Here is a 15,134-nt window from a genome sequence, read left to right on the forward strand (position 1 = left end):
ATGTAAAGTAAATAAGGTTTTTAAAATGTTTAAGAAGCTTCATTTAAAAACAAATTAAAATGCAGAGCCCCCCCGGACCGGTGGCCAGGACCCGGGCAGTGTGAGTGCCACTGAAAATCAGCTTGCATGCTGCCTTTGGCACGCGTGCCATAGGTTGCCTACCCCTGGCTTAGAACTTCCTTCAGAAATGGGGGTCTGTCCCAGAGGGCTGCACTGGGGAGACCCCCAGCCATCAGGAGAGAGTGAAACACTGAGCGGAAGGATTTCAGATGTCTCTGAAGCATGAGCCAATATTGTGGTCCCCGCCCACCCGCCATGCTGTCATGAGCAATGGGGCTGTTGTTAACACCTGAATGTCCATTCTGTTCAGGATGCAGCAAGAAAGCCGCTGCTGGGAATCCATCATTCCCTGAGCTCATTCAGGGCCCCCCATGGCATTGAGGCAGTCGAGGACTCTATATCATTCCTGGGCTGGGGGGCTCGGTGAGCCAAAGGCAAGTTGGAACCGTCCCAGGGCCCCAGATAATGGGACTGACGGCATGTCTTGCCCTCTTTTTTTCTCCCAGTCTGGCACATCCATCTCCAACCTCTGCCGAGGTTCCCTCTCACCCAGCTCTGTGGTAATGGAGCTCAGAGGAGCTCCAGACTCGGTCTGTATTTTGATCCAGGTCTTCTGTGACTCCTGCTATCAGGGCCGGTTCTGGCTTTCTTGCCGCCCTAGGCAAAAAAGCCACCCGCCGCCCCCACACCCCCAGTGCGGCAGGGGAGGGCGCCGAGCCCGGCCGCGGGCCCGCAATTCCCAACCGGCCGGAGTGCCGGGGGGAGGGCGGCAAGCCCGTCGCGGCTCCGCTCTCCCCGGCGGCCAGAGCGCCAGGAGTAGGGCGGAGAGCCCGGCCGGGTCTCTCTGCTCTTCCCGGCGGCCAGAGTGCTGGGGGGGAGGGCGGTGAGCCTGCTGCAGCTCTCCGCTCTTCCCGACTGGCCGGAGCACTGGGGGGAGGATGGCGAGCCCGGCAGGGGCTCTCCGCTCTCCCTGGCAGCCAGAGCGCCTGGGGGAGGGCAGAGAGCCCCTGGCGGCTGGAGCGCCGCCGGGAGGGCGGCGAGCCCAGTCGCGTCCCTGCTCTCGGGCCAGAGCACCCCACCGCCCCCCTCCAGGCGCCGCCCCAAGCACATGCTTGGTGGGCTGGTGCCTGGAGCCGGCCCTGCCTGCTATCTGCATGGAACTGTTACCCCCACCCAAAGATAAGAGGGGCTGCACCACGCCTGATCTTTCACCCTCTCCCCTCGTCACACCTGCTGGGACTCTTGCTATGCAGCCTGGCCCAGTTGGGGGGACTGTAAAGTTGCCCGAAGGAGAAGGAAAAATTCCTGTTCCCCCCACCTCTATCTCCCACTCCCCCAAACACAGAAAGGCAGGGAGATCCAACCAGCTCTTTGCTTTCTCCTCCTCCAGCGGTGAAATGTAAGACCGGCCCCCTGGACATTGTGTTTGTGATCGACAGCTCGCGCAGCGTGCGCCCCTTCGAGTTCGAGACCATGCGGCGGTTCCTGATCGACATCATCCATAACCTGGAGGTGGGGCCCAACGCCACACGGGTGGGGGTAATCCAGTACTCCAGCCAGGTGCAGAACATCTTCTCCCTCAAGACCTTCTTCAAGCGGGCTGACATGGAGAAGGCCATCAACAGCATTGTGCCACTGGCCCAGGGCACCATGACGGGGCTAGCCATCCAGTATGCCATGAACCTGGCCTTCACCGTCCAGGAGGGAGCACGCCCGCTGCACAAGAAGATCCCCCGTGTGGCCGTCATCGTGACGGACGGGCGGCCCCAGGACCGCGTGACGGAGGTGGCGGCACAGGCACGGGGTGCTGGCATTGAGATCTACGCTGTGGGCGTCCAACGGGCAGACATGAACTCCTTGCGGGCCATGGCCTCCCACCCTCTGGAGGAGCACGTCTTCCTGGTGGAGTCTTTCGATCTCATCCAGCAGTTTGGCAAACAGTTCCAGGACAAGCTGTGTGGTGAGTGAAGGGGACAGAACCCTAGCCACAGCCTGCTGTGGGACCAAACCATCCAGATGTGGAGGGTCAGAATGAAACATGAGCTGGGCGGTGGTTGGGAGTGGCAGCTGCTCCTGCCTTTCGCCTCTGGAGCCTTGCTGAGATCATGGGTGCAGTGAGCCTGGGGTGTCTCCCCCACCTCACAAAACCCCGGCGCAATTCAGAGCAGCTGTTATTCTGTGCTCAGGAGAAATCCACTTCTGGAGAAGCAGAGAGAACTCTAAGGGTGAGGTTAAAGAACTGAGTGTTGGTGCCTAGGACTGGGATAGTTGGAGGCGCTGCAGTGTCAGGACTAAGGTGCATTGCCCATGCAATTGAGGGGAACAGGACAGGAAGAGCAGGCACTGATGCAGGGTCAGGATTGAGGTGCATTGGCTGATCTGTGCGCAGGAAGCTCACAGCGCATCTGTCTGCATGATACCTGTTCATAAAAAGGCTTGAGTGAAGACCTGTGTCTTTCAGGTGTGCACAGAGCTGGACCCTGGCTGCTAGCACACCTGTGTCAGCATCCTGGGCTCCTTCTGTTGACTTCAGTGGCCTTCAAACCATGCCCTAAGAGAACAAAACCAGCCCATTGCTAAGTCAGCTTCTGCTGTATAAGAACTGAGCTGTCGGGGAGCAACATTTGCCAAGGGTAGTGCAGAAGGGGAAATGTTGTGATGGTGATGCTCCTGAGAAGCTGCTACAGACAATGAGGAGATAACACTCATGCCAGACTCCTTGACAGTGACTCTTTAAGGGGAGTCTCCCTTTTTCTCGCCCTTTCCCTTAATTGTTTCCAAACAGTTCATAAGCCAGCACATTTGCTTACCTCGATCTGCCCTATGTAGTATTTCTGAGCTGCATTTGCTGAGGCTGGGGGGAAGCGGCACAAGTGACAGTATGGACGTGAGATCACAGAAACATAGAGCTGGCTTCCCCCAAATTGAAGGGATGGGCGGGGTCATAGAGCTCAGAAATGTGAGAGGCCTTTGGCAAGGTTTGGAATCTTGCTTGCCTCATGTTGTTCTGCATGGGCAGATTTCCTGTCCAGCTACCCGGTGGACTACACGCGCAGTGCAGTAACTCTGAGCAGTTGCCATATGCCACTGTCTGTGCATCTGTATTTAATAAAGCCTGGCTTGGTATCACTTCTTTGCAATCACCTTGCTGGCCTTGGCCTGAAGAGGGGAGGCCTGTTTCCACCGCAAGCTGCTTTGCACTGCATCAGCTCAGTAATTGTAAAGGCTGGTGCCTGGTTGCCCCTCCTGTGCCGACAGACAATACTGGGCCTTGGGGACTTTGCCCAGGAGTTTGTGTTGCAGCCAGTTGCTGTGACCTTGGTTGCAACTTCTAAGGTGACTGTTCAGTGAAAGGACAAAAGGACACAGTCAGCTTTTCTTTGTGGGAAACTTGAAGCCTCTGTGAACTAGTGTCTGGCCCCCACAGCTTGCTGTCCCATCCGTGGCCAAATCTGAAGCCTTGTCTATGCACAACCATGCACTGGTTAAGTTAAACCGGGGGAAATGCTCATGTCAACACTTATTTTGAATGAAGAGTGGCATACTGCAGTTAGCTGGAGCCATTACTTACTCAGCTTAAACCGCTACTGCTAATAATACCGAGCTCTTACACATCCCTACCAGCAGCACATCTCAAAGCACTTGACAAAGAAGGTGACTTGCCCATGGTCATCTAGCAGGCCAGTGGCAGAGTCAGGAATAGAAGCCAGTCTTCTGAGTCACTGGTGCTTTATCTGCTAGGCCACACTGCCTCTTGCATGCTCTGAGCTGGCAGGTTGCGCAGCTTCTCCATGGTTTCATACATGCCCTGGCAGCTGCGCAGCTTGTCCACCGAGCCCAGAGCGTTGCGGAGAAGGACCAGGCCCACCCAGAAGACGATCTTCACCCCCTCGCAGAAGAACATATCCCAGACGCGCAGCACAGAAGCCCAGGGCAGGGTGCGGGAGAAGATACACATGAACCACTCCGTCATGTAGAGGATGGGGTCGATCTTGTTAGTCTTTAAGGTGCCACCAGACTCCTTGTTGTTTCCCTAAACCAAAGTAAGCCTGGTTTAAGGAAGTACTTCTTCTCACAAGGCACAGTCAACCTGTGGAACTCATTGCTAGGGGATTTTGTGAAGGCCAAAACTATTACTGGATTCAAAAAAGAATTAGATATGCTCATGGCGGATAGGTCCATTGATGACTATTAGCCAAGATGGTCAGGGGTGCAACCCCAGCTCTGGGTGTCCCCAGGCCTCCGATTGCCAGATGCTGCCATTGACAGGATGACAGGGGATGGATCACTTGATGATTGCCCTGTTTTGTTCATTCCCTTTGAAGCATCTGGCATTGGCTATTGTTGGAAGACAAGATACTGGGCTAGATGGACCATTGGTCTGACCCAGTATGGCTGTTCTTATGTTCTTAAACCGAAATTAAGGCATTCACCCAGACTTTTGCACTGGTTTAACTATATCAGTGTAAAGTCACACTGTTAGTTAAGCTGGGGTAAATCTCCATGTAGACAAGTCCTGAATCTTATTAGGTCTGTGGGTTTTCCCGGCTCCGGGATGTGAGCTGAGATTAGAACATTTCTTAGATCCTTTATCGCAAGATCCAGAGACCCAAGACCGTGTTTAGCTGAAGAAATCCTAAACAACTAGCACTGTGCAGCGTCAGTAACGTGGAGAACTCTGGCAAGAAATAATCACTAACTTGTGGGGCTATTAAGGACCCAGAGGAGTTTCAGCAGTGTGCTGGTAGCAGCTGTCATGTTGCCCCTGTGGTGGGCGAGTGGTCTCTATGTGTACATAGGCTGGAATTCAATCTGAGATGCTTTGGGGGATGAAAACCTTGGAGAATGTAAGTTATAACAACCGATAGCAGTGACCTGAACACCATCAGCAGACACTGCAGTGATGCAGGCAATATAAGAACTTAGATCACCTGACACATGCTCTGAGTCAATGAATCCCCAACATAGCCAACTGTGTCTTTCAGGTGTGGATATGTGCACAGAGATGGACCATGGCTGCCAGCACACCTGTGTCAGTGTCCCAGGCTCCTTCTATTGTGAATGTAACCCTGGATACAAGCTCAACACAGATGGAAAGACATGTTCCCGTAAGAGCATATTTTATTTGATCTACGTTTATATCTTAGATCTCAAAGCGTTTTACAAAGGAGACTAGTGTCATTATCCTTGCTTTACAAATGGGGAATCTGAGACACGGGGTTAGAGAGACTTGCCTAAGGTCACCATGCAGACCAGGGGCAGAGCAGGGAATAGAATCCAGGTCTCCTGAGTCCCAGTTTAATGTTCTATCCACGAGGCCACATTGCCCCCCATTTTGACTAGCTTGCTGGTGTTGTGCTGGACGTAGGTACTAGAGCTAATTAGTTATTAGTACTTTTTGACCATAGGCCTAGGTCTGCGTTAAGAACCCTTGCAGAGAGCAATAGGAACGGCCGGCAGACTGGATTTCGTTCTATTGCGAAGTGATAATCGTGTTGCTGAGATGGGAATGACTCATCTGAAACATAACCACCCACAGCTGCAGCATCTTTTCATTTGGGGTCCATGCAGAGCAAGAGTAAATGGGGACACAGACCCTTGTCAGAAATACCCTTGAACTCTGTACGTGGTTCCTGCATAGTGTCACCAGACCGAGTGCTGGCAGGGGGGGAATGTGCCTTCAAATGAGCAAAAGACAAAATACCTAGGCTCTGTGTTTTGGAAATGGGCTGTAATTGCATGGGCCCACAATGGCCATCAGGTCCCCTCTTTCTGCCCCTATGTCAGTGTGTTTGTAGTGTGTTTGTGCGACACGCTTCCCCACCCTCGTTTCAGACATGTCCTGTCTGTGCTGTGTCTTCTTTCTGAGGCCAGGAGGGCAGAGGTGAGGGTGGCCCCCCTCTGGGGGCACCGAGGAGTGAGGTGGTGAAGGAATGGGTAAGAAGGTGGTTCCTTTTTCTCTGTAGCCATTGATGCCTGCGCTGATGGGAAGCATGGCTGTGAGCACCAGTGTGTCAGCTCTCGTGGGTCCTACACCTGCCACTGCCGGACGGGTTACAATCTCAACCAGGACAAAAAGACCTGTACCAGTACGTGACTGTCTCCTCTATGCCTCCTCCTCTTGTTTCTCATTCTCTGTCCTTTGCCCCTCATCACCCCAGACATTCCCCTCCTTCTCACCATGCCCTCTGTCTATGTTCCCCTGCCCTCAGCCCTTGTGGAGAGCCCAGCCATCGCTCTCTCCAGCATCTCTTACTTCTCCCAGACCCACGGGACTCTGCTCCCTTAGGCTCCTTCATGACAGGAGATGGGCAGGAGAGAGTCTGGAACCTGGAACAGGCCTCTAGTCTCAACATTGCCCACCCGCTCCTAGCAGCCACCGTCCACGAGGAGAGATTTAACTCAGAGTGGTGGCCCACATATGCTTTATACAGATTGAAAGGCCAGCAGATGCCCCATTAGTGATGAGCAGGGAGCTCCATGGCCCCTGTGTGCTATCAATAGACCCCTGTCCTATCCCAACTGTGCTCTGAGCTAATTCACCATCCTGAGGCAGGGCCTTGGCATCGAGCCATATGTGGGAGCCCTGTATTTCCAGAGCCTTGTAGGGCCTGAGGACAAGTGGCAGCAAAGAGCTGATAAAAGACCAGTGCAGCTCATCTCGGGAACAGGCCCAGCTGGTCAATTAGCCCTCGAGCTCTTGGCAAGGGTCATGGGTGAGCTGTGAATGGCTGATGTCCCTCACGCCTGTGTGTCTCCTTCTCTTTCCAGTGATTAATTACTGCAACTTTGGAAACCACAGCTGCCAGCACAAGTGCGTGAGCATCCCGAACGGATACTATTGCCGCTGTAACGACGGCTTCACTTTGCAGGCCGACGGCAAGGCGTGCCAGGGTGAGTGCTGCGTCAGCCTCTCTGCTGCAGAGGGCGCCATCACTCCAGAGAGCACAGGCAGGCCACCGTATACTATACAGCCTCTGGGTTTGGCTGCTAGCCTTCGAATCCAAGCAAGTCTCACCATAATGATGTCCTTTTGGTTGATGTGCTCATTTGCATGTCAGGACCCAGAATGCCCTGCCAGCACATTAGAGAGCGCACAGGGAAAATTGGGGAGAGTTTACCAGGGTGTGCCCTGAGGTCACACCAGGAGGTATAGATGTGTTGCTGGTGGCACTTCTGATTCCTTTACAGCCCTAAGAAGAATTAATTCCTGCAAACTTGGGTCCCACTTCAGAACACCCCAAGGTGTGGGGTGCACGAACCCGAGTTCCACTGGGATGAACGAGTGCTGTCAGTGCAGACCATTCAGCTGAACAGCCCAGGATCTGCAGAGGGACAGACCTCACGGCAAGTTAGCGATTGCTCGTGCATCTCCCATTGGCGCATGTGGGTGTATCAGCCTCATCCCTACAGCTCCACTGAGTTCCCATCTGAGAAAGAGATGTTCTGTGCCTGGCACTTCCTTGGTAATCACAAAGGAAATGACATGTCCTGTAACATGGTGTGTTTGTCCCTTTGGTTTGTGTTTTAGCCAGTGACATTTGCAATGGGATAGATCACGGCTGTGAGTTTAAATGTGTCAGCACCCCTGGCTCTTACCACTGCATTTGCCCAGAGGGACAGCAGCTCCATGCTGATGGAAAGACATGCAATAGTGAGTATCTGGGACACAGCCTGCGGGCAGTGTCCTTAACGTATGGCCTTCGGTCTGTAGCAACTGGCACGTAGATTCAAGGTGCTCCCAGTGAGAGCTGGGCAGCTTGAGATGTGAAATTGAATCTGGATCTAGGTGGGAATTTCAAACCACCCTAAGGTTCAGGAGTGTTTGATCTTGGGATTTTGCTCCAGACCCATCTCGGCTACTGCCACAGCCAAAACCCAAACAGAGACAGGAATTCCAGGGGGTTCTCTGGTTAGAAAATACAGTAAGAGGCTCACCACTAAGTAAACTGCTGTGTAACAATACAGCCCTGTGGCTGGCAGGATTGGTCATGGACCAGGAGAGGACTGGGGGATGTGAGGCACAAGGGCGTGAATGTTCTGGGGAAGCTGACACGGACCTCTGGAAGGAGAGAAGGCAGTCCTGCTGCACTCGGTTGAGTGGCCTCTGGCTGATTAAGGAGAGGTGATGACCCGCTCTGAATGGAAGTGTTAAGGTACCATTTGGTCCTCCTTGGCCAGAGGGACGGAAGCAACAGTGCAAGGTGTGTGTGTGTGAGACTGGCAAGGGAAGCACAGGGCCCTCAGAAGGAGTTCTTGGGGGAGTGGGAATTTGGAGGGCTTTGAGAAGGGTGCCCAAGAATCTCTGGGGTCAGAGCGGAGGGTCGAAGTGGAATTCTCAGGGCTGTGTGCAGTGTTGTAGCTGTCGCAGGATATTAGAGAGACAAGGGGGGGGCGAGGCGATATCTTTTACTGGGCCAACTTTCTGTTCGTTAGAGAGTCAAACTTTCCAGCTTACACAGACCTGAAGAGAGCTCTCTCTAAGCTCGGAAGATTGTCTCTCTCACCAACAGAAGTGGTCCAGTAAAAGATATCGCCTCACCCACCTGGTTTCTCAGGGCCGTGACATTGACATTTTTTCCAGTTGTGCTGTGTCCTGTTTTCCTGCATCAGCTACAGCCAGCGCATATAGCTCAGCAGTGACTCCAGGGGGAAGAATCCCTATTGAGTGCCAGAGCCCATTGGCTCTGCTCCCCCCGCCCCTGGTATCTGCTCGCTCTAAGCTCTCCCTTTGTGCCCTCGGGAGCAGGGCCGGCTCCAGCTTTTTTGCCGCCCCAAGCTGCAAAGTGAAAAAAACAAAAAAGATAAAGCCGATTGGCGGCACTTCAGCGGCAGCTCAATTGCGCCGCGATTGAGGGACCCGCTGCCAAATTGCCGCTGAAGACCCAGATGTGCCACCCCTTTCCATTGGCCGCCCCAAGCACCTGCTTCCTTCGCTGGTGCCTGGAGCCGGCCCTGCTCGGGAGGCAGGGCTGGTGCCATCTAACGTTTCACCTCTTCCTTTGGTGCAGAGTGCAAGAGCAGCCATGTCGACCTGGTGCTGGTGATTGACGGCTCCAAGAGTGTCCGGCCTCAGAACTTTGAGCTGGTGAAGCAGTTTGTGAACCAGATTGTGGATTTCCTGGATGTGTCGCCCCACGGCACGCGGGTGGGGCTGGTCCAGTACTCCAGTCGTGTGCGCACCGAGTTCCCACTCAACCAGTATAAGACGGCAGAAGACATCAAGAAGGCAGTGTTGAAGGTGGAGTATATGGAGAAGGGCACCATGACCGGCCTGGCTCTCAAGCACATGCTAGAGCACAGCTTCTCAGAGGCCGAAGGTGCTAGGCCCCTCTCCCAGAACATTCCCAGAATTGGGCTGGTCTTCACTGATGGGCGCTCCCAGGATGATATCGCTGAATGGGCCAGGAAAGCAAAGGAATCAGGTGAGGGGAAATGGGAAAAGGGTGACAAACCCCAGCGGCTTCACAGCTCATTGGGCTCTGAGTGGGTGGGACTCAGGGCATGCTCTTCATGCACCCAGCATGCCAGGCAAATTTTCCACTTGCCCCTCGCTGCACACAGCTGGTGGTCCCTGGGTGCCTGCAGCATGGAGAAGCTCATGGCCTCTCGGTGTCTGGCACACTGACCCTCCCAGTCCCTGGTACGTGTAGCTGCTGACTCTCAACAGGATAATACACATATTAGCTTATAACTGAGGCAGAGAAAGTGAGGGGCTGGCCACCCTGACCAAGCCCTTGCATTTAGCCCCAGCTACCTGGCCTATCCATGTGGCTGCCACATTCAAACGATGCTCCCAGAAGCACCCAGGGCACTATGGTCACTAGCACTGTGGCAGCATTGGCCCAGCTGATGTCATTCTAGGAGGATCCCGCCTTGTGGGCATGTTCTGGGGCGATGGAGTCCAGGATGCCCATCGAGCAGGTTCAGCTTGTACAGAACCACCCTTCGCTCCATTGTGCAGGGATCACCATGTTTGCGGTTGGGGTTGGAAAAGCTGTTGAAGAGGAGCTGAGAGAAATTGCCTCTGAGCCGGTGGAACAGCATTTCTCGTACTCTGCGGATTTTAGCACCATGACTCATATAGTCGACAACCTCAAAGTTAACATCTGCCCAGGTAGGTGCTGGCAGGGCCTGTGTGGTGGCTTCACCCAGGCTGGGCCTAGAGTTGCCACCTTTCTAATGGCTGGTAATGGGAACCCCGAGGCCCCGCCCCTTCTCCACTTCTTCCCTCGAGACCCAGCCCCTTCTTTGCCTCTTCCCCCAAGGTCCCGCCCCTGTTCTCCCTTTTCGCCCCCAGATCAAAAAAACTGGACATCAGGACTTGTCAAATGGTACCTGGACGCACAAGCTGAAACCCGGATTGTCTGGGTGAAAACCAGACAGGTGGCAACTCTAGCTGGGCCAGGCCCTTCAGCCTTGATTTCCTATGTGATCTTGATTATTACTTAATATTTATATTGCAGAAGAGCTTAGACACTCCTCCTCTGCCACGTCTAGTTTGGATAAAGAGAAACAACTCAGTTCATTCTGTACAGACCTTTCTGTAGCCAAGCAACAAAATATACGGCTGATTGAGTTAGGGAGGCTGCATGAAAGTGCCTGTAGCATACGGTGTCTCTCCTTCTTGCAAAGCACTTGCAGGAGGAATTCAGAGGCAGAACGGTGGCGTCTGTGACATTCAGGATCCAAGCCTTCCCTAGTTAGCAACAGAGCAATGTGCCCCGGCCGGTGCGTTTTTATGTTAATCAGCTACGGATGCTCTGCCCGGAAGCTTGCTTGGCAAATATGGGGAATCTGAAAATAGGAGTGTGTTGTACAGAACTGTTTGGCGTTACGTGTTTCCTATGATAAGCATGTCGGGTTTTTATTAGATAATCAGAGATACAGTGTTAGGAGAATAATCTGGGAGTCAGAAATGCCTGGCTCGAGAGCTTACTGAAGAGAGTGACCTGATAAAATCACAGGGCAGAAGGGCAGTGAGGGGCTCTGCTGGTCATTTTAAAAGAAGAGTGAACTGCGATGTCAAAACCAAAGGGATCTATCCCCTCATCACCGCACATGTGTAGCTCTTGTTAACATGCCCTGTTCCCTTCCCTGAGCCAGCGTAGCCCCCATCAATGTGCATGGGAGGTATACGTGGAGATCAGCGAGAATAACACCCCCACAGGGGTTAGTGTTTTCTCCCGATATGGAATATTCCATCCAAACTGATTGGTCTGAGGAAAGCGGAAGGCTGGCTTAGTGGGTAAAGCATAGGGCTGAGAGTCAGGACTTCTGGGTTCTGCTACATTTTCTCTCCTATTCCTGGCCCTGTAGCTGAGCGCATGCATATCTTTGGGCAAGTCACTTCCAAACTCCCGCATCTATAACACGGGGAGAGTAGCTGCCTACCTCCTGGAAGAGCTGGGGGTAATGCTCATCAAGGACTTTCAGAAGGTGCCATAGAAGGACAGAGGGTTCCTGATATTGTTTAAACTCTTGTTTTTCAGAGGAGGGCAAAGGGGAGATTGAGATCCGGAGCCCGTGTGAGTGTGAGGCCCTTGTGCAGTTCCAGTCAAACACCGTGGCCATCCTGGAAAGCCTGACAGAGAAACATATCCTTTTGGGTCACCAGCAAGGGCCTGATTGAGCGACAGTCGGTGCAGGATCCAAATGGAGCTGGGTTTGTTCCAGCTCCTCTAAGGACGGTGTCTGCCTTGATTTTTCCTCTGCGTAATACAGCCAGTGGGGTTTCGTGGGCTGCACTGCCTGCCATGGAAGAGTTGGCCCATGGCGTTTATGATGTTGACCAGGCAGTGACGGCTGGCAGAGCTGAGTTCCAGTTCACTTGTGCTCCCTGGTACCCTTTTGGAAGAGCAAGGGGCTCCCAAGTGCCTTAGCAATTGAATAGTAATGAGTGTGAAATGCTTGCCCTAAATGGCAGTTGTGTCTGTGTCAATGGGATTACCAGAGCTGTATCCAGCTTTCTCCTGCTGGAGGGACAGGTTACTGCAACACGGGGTGAGCGGAAGAGTAAAGGGGATCTTTGGGTCTGTTTGGTGCCTACAGGAAGGGGGAAAAGAGTGCAAAGTGGGGGCAGGCTCATGTTTGTGGCTGTCCAAAAGCTGTTCTGGGGAAGACTATCACAGCTTTCTGTGTCAGGGTGCAGGCCTCCCAGGAAAGCGGTGTCTCCAGCAGACACAAAGGGGACTCTCTTCATTTAGTGTGGGTGAAATGTTCGCACAATTAGTTTATTAGCCGTATGTTGTTGGGCTGACGCCCTCTTAACCTGAGGTTAAGCCCCCCCAGCCCTCTTCTCACCAGCAGGCCACGTTGTCTCGTTTCTGCGTCAGCTTCCTTAACACAACCACTCGCTCAGATGACGGCCCGACTCGAAGACTTGGAAAACCAGATCGCCAACAAGAAATGATCCCTGCAGATGGCCAGGTGGCACTTGGACTCGGTGGGGGGGGCGGAAACGTACCGTAGCTACACGTCATTGTTATTCCTAGAGTATTGTAAAGGGTCGTTGTTTGTTCTTATATTGCAAAATCTTGACGGGGACTCAGAGGGTAAAAAAACCCTGTTCCGAAAATGAGTGGATTCAGCCTTTGAGGCTATTCCATTCCTCCGGACTAACGGGGTCGGGCTGAGGTGTGACGAATGGGGTCAGTTTGGACCTTAAGAAAGGAGATGGGCACTGGGACAATCAGCATCTTCTAACCCACCTGCCATTAATCGACAGTAGCTGGCCACCGGTTTCTCCAATGAAGCCCAAGTGCACAGCCGAGCGCTTCCATCAGGCAGCAAGATGCTTTGCAAAGCATCCTGAATGCTTCAAGTAGCTCAGCTCTTGCTCAGCTGTAACTAGACTCTGTGTAGGTGGGGGAAGGAATTCTGGCAACTTCCAATATACTTTCTACCCTGTACCCCATGTGAGAAACTCCCTCGGCTGCCCTGCTAATCCTGACTGTGAAATGAGAGCACCTGCAGCAACCTCTTTGTCTCTGAAGTTTTTTGCTTTAATTGCACAGGAATTTAAATGTAATCTTTGATTTCAATTAGAGGGGAGGGGAAAAAAGGCCAGAACAAATCGTCAGACAGAAAAGAGGATCGAACATAACTGGGATATTCCTCATCAAACCCCCTTTCACCCTGATTTTGGCAGAACTGTTGCAGAATTTGTCATTATCCTTTTTTTATCAAATAGCAAAAAAAAAAAAATAATCTATAAATATATATGTGTATATATCTTTAATTCTGAAAGCAGGATAGTACTATTTTTAAACACCTTTATACATATATATATATATCTTGATAATAAACACGCTGAAGATTTTTATGACATTTCTCTCTCCTCTTCACTGGGAACCTTGGAAAATAAAGTCTGCATCAAGTCACATTCAATTCATGTGACTCCAGCTTTCACAAAGCCAGGACAACCTGCTCCTAGCCAACCAGTCATTGGGCCATTATTACTCCTCTCCCAGGAGAAAGAACTGGCCGGTGTAAATTCTCTGCTTTAAAGGTTACCACGTGATGTGTTGCAGAAAGTGCCTCAAGTGATGGCAGCTCCATTTGATGGGAAATCACTATGGGATTGTGACAGTGCCATTATCCCCGACTCCTTTCTTTTTGATGCCTGTCCCCTCCTTGAAATGGACTCCTCCGTCCGTTAATATTGCATAATGGACCCAGGCCCTCAAGGACAGCTCATCACCCATGTTCTATGTCACCAGAGTCAGCTGGTATAAATCAGCGAAGTCTATGGAGCTATGCCAGTTGACCCCCAGCTGAAACCTGATCCATGGGCTCTTACCTCTGGGGCCAGTGAATAATAATTGGGGTGCAGCCTTGCAAGCTGACCCAGTGGAAAAGTCGTGCTACGAAGTGTGTGCAGGAATGCGCCACAGATGTAACAGCATTAAAGATTCTTCCTTATTAGACTGTCCTGTAGTAGCTCCTTGTGATGAGATGGGTGATCTAATAGGTCTTTTCCATTTCCAACTGCTGTGACAGCCAGGGATTGTTGTACTTGAAGTGTGTTATAATGAAGGCTGCATTTTATATGGGGGTCAGAGAGGAAAATCTGTCCTTCATTAGTCCCTGTCCATTGTGATGCAATGAAAGCCACATTTATGTGTGACAAGGGGTGTGACCCTGATCTCCCAAACCCTAGCCCCATCACACACTTTCAGCACAGCAGCACTGCTGGGGGGAAGGGGGGTGTCTCCCTATAATGTGGGGAGTGTGCGCTGCCAGTCAAACAGTGGGGTGTTGTCAGTGGAGGGCCGTGCATGAAAATGGGCCTGAACCCTCCCATTCCCGATTGAGCCTTTTATAAATGACCGCCACATACCAAGGTACTCATGCTCCCAGAGCACCTGTGCTGTCATCTGTTCTGTAGAGTGAGTGCAAAGCTGTGCATCAAAGCCTCCTCTTCCTCGGGGGAGCTGAATCTGTTACGGAGGCTACTGTTACCTGGCACTGATTCCCATCAATAAAGAGACATTTTCCAGACACCATCTGGCTTTGACTGTTGTCTTAGTCTCATGATCGTTTTATTACAAGTGTCGGCCCCATGACCTGACACTAAATGCACAGGTGGAGCAACACAGGGTGCAAATCCCAGCACAAAGCACGACGCCAACCTTCAGCCGCTTTCTCCCCAGATGTCAGACTTTGTCCTGATGTGTAAGCAGCTCCAGACACTGTGCGTGTGAGAGAGGGTTCTGCTGTGCTGTCAGCATCCCTCCGTGCTGCTGACTCACAAGGGCTTGGGAAGGGCGTGTTCATGATACAGCAGTATATGCACTTCCAGGGGAAGGACTGCGTGGGGCTGGAGTTCATGTGCCGAACAGGCAGGGAGTTTCCCCACAGAAGGGTACAGCCCTGGCAGTGATGGGGTGAGCTGCCCACATGCTGCCCTGCCTCCCAGCCAGTCCTGCAGGGACCCCCAGCTGGAATGAGTGGACACAAGAATCAAAGCTGGGTCACTAGCGCAGACGATAGCCAGTCCTCAGAAGGAAGGCTGTAGCTGTGCAAAGTCGCCTTACTTATTATTAAAATAATAACCAGTGCTCTGCACTCAT

General features: G+C 52.4%; 1 protein-coding gene across 5 annotated transcripts in view; it reads left to right on the plus strand.

Annotated features, from left to right (window-relative positions):
• MATN4 (matrilin 4) overlaps window positions 1-14,567 on the plus strand; it is a 31,147-nt gene extending 16,580 nt beyond the window's left edge. For 2 of the 5 annotated variants that reach the window (XM_065565889.1, XM_065565891.1), the window contains exons 3-11: window positions 1,451-2,020; window positions 5,046-5,168; window positions 6,027-6,149; window positions 6,832-6,954; window positions 7,592-7,714; window positions 9,072-9,485; window positions 10,025-10,177; window positions 11,553-11,657; window positions 12,414-14,567. In XM_065565889.1, the coding sequence (XP_065421961.1) occupies window positions 1,451-2,020; window positions 5,046-5,168; window positions 6,027-6,149; window positions 6,832-6,954; window positions 7,592-7,714; window positions 9,072-9,485; window positions 10,025-10,177; window positions 11,553-11,657; window positions 12,414-12,472 (1,793 nt within the window). In that variant the 3' untranslated portion in view covers window positions 12,473-14,567. Of the gene's footprint in view, window positions 1-1,450; window positions 2,021-5,045; window positions 5,169-6,026; window positions 6,150-6,831; window positions 6,955-7,591; window positions 7,715-9,071; window positions 9,486-10,024; window positions 10,178-11,552; window positions 11,658-12,411 lie in introns of all 5 variants that reach the window. The other 3 variants (XM_065565892.1, XM_065565894.1, XM_065565890.1) reach the window with 2 other exon arrangements.
• The last annotated feature ends 567 nt before the right edge of the window (window positions 14,568-15,134 follow it).

Source organism: Chrysemys picta, chromosome 13 (genome assembly GCF_011386835.1).
Source record: "Chrysemys picta bellii isolate R12L10 chromosome 13, ASM1138683v2, whole genome shotgun sequence".
Taxonomy (NCBI): Eukaryota; Metazoa; Chordata; order Testudines; family Emydidae; genus Chrysemys; species Chrysemys picta.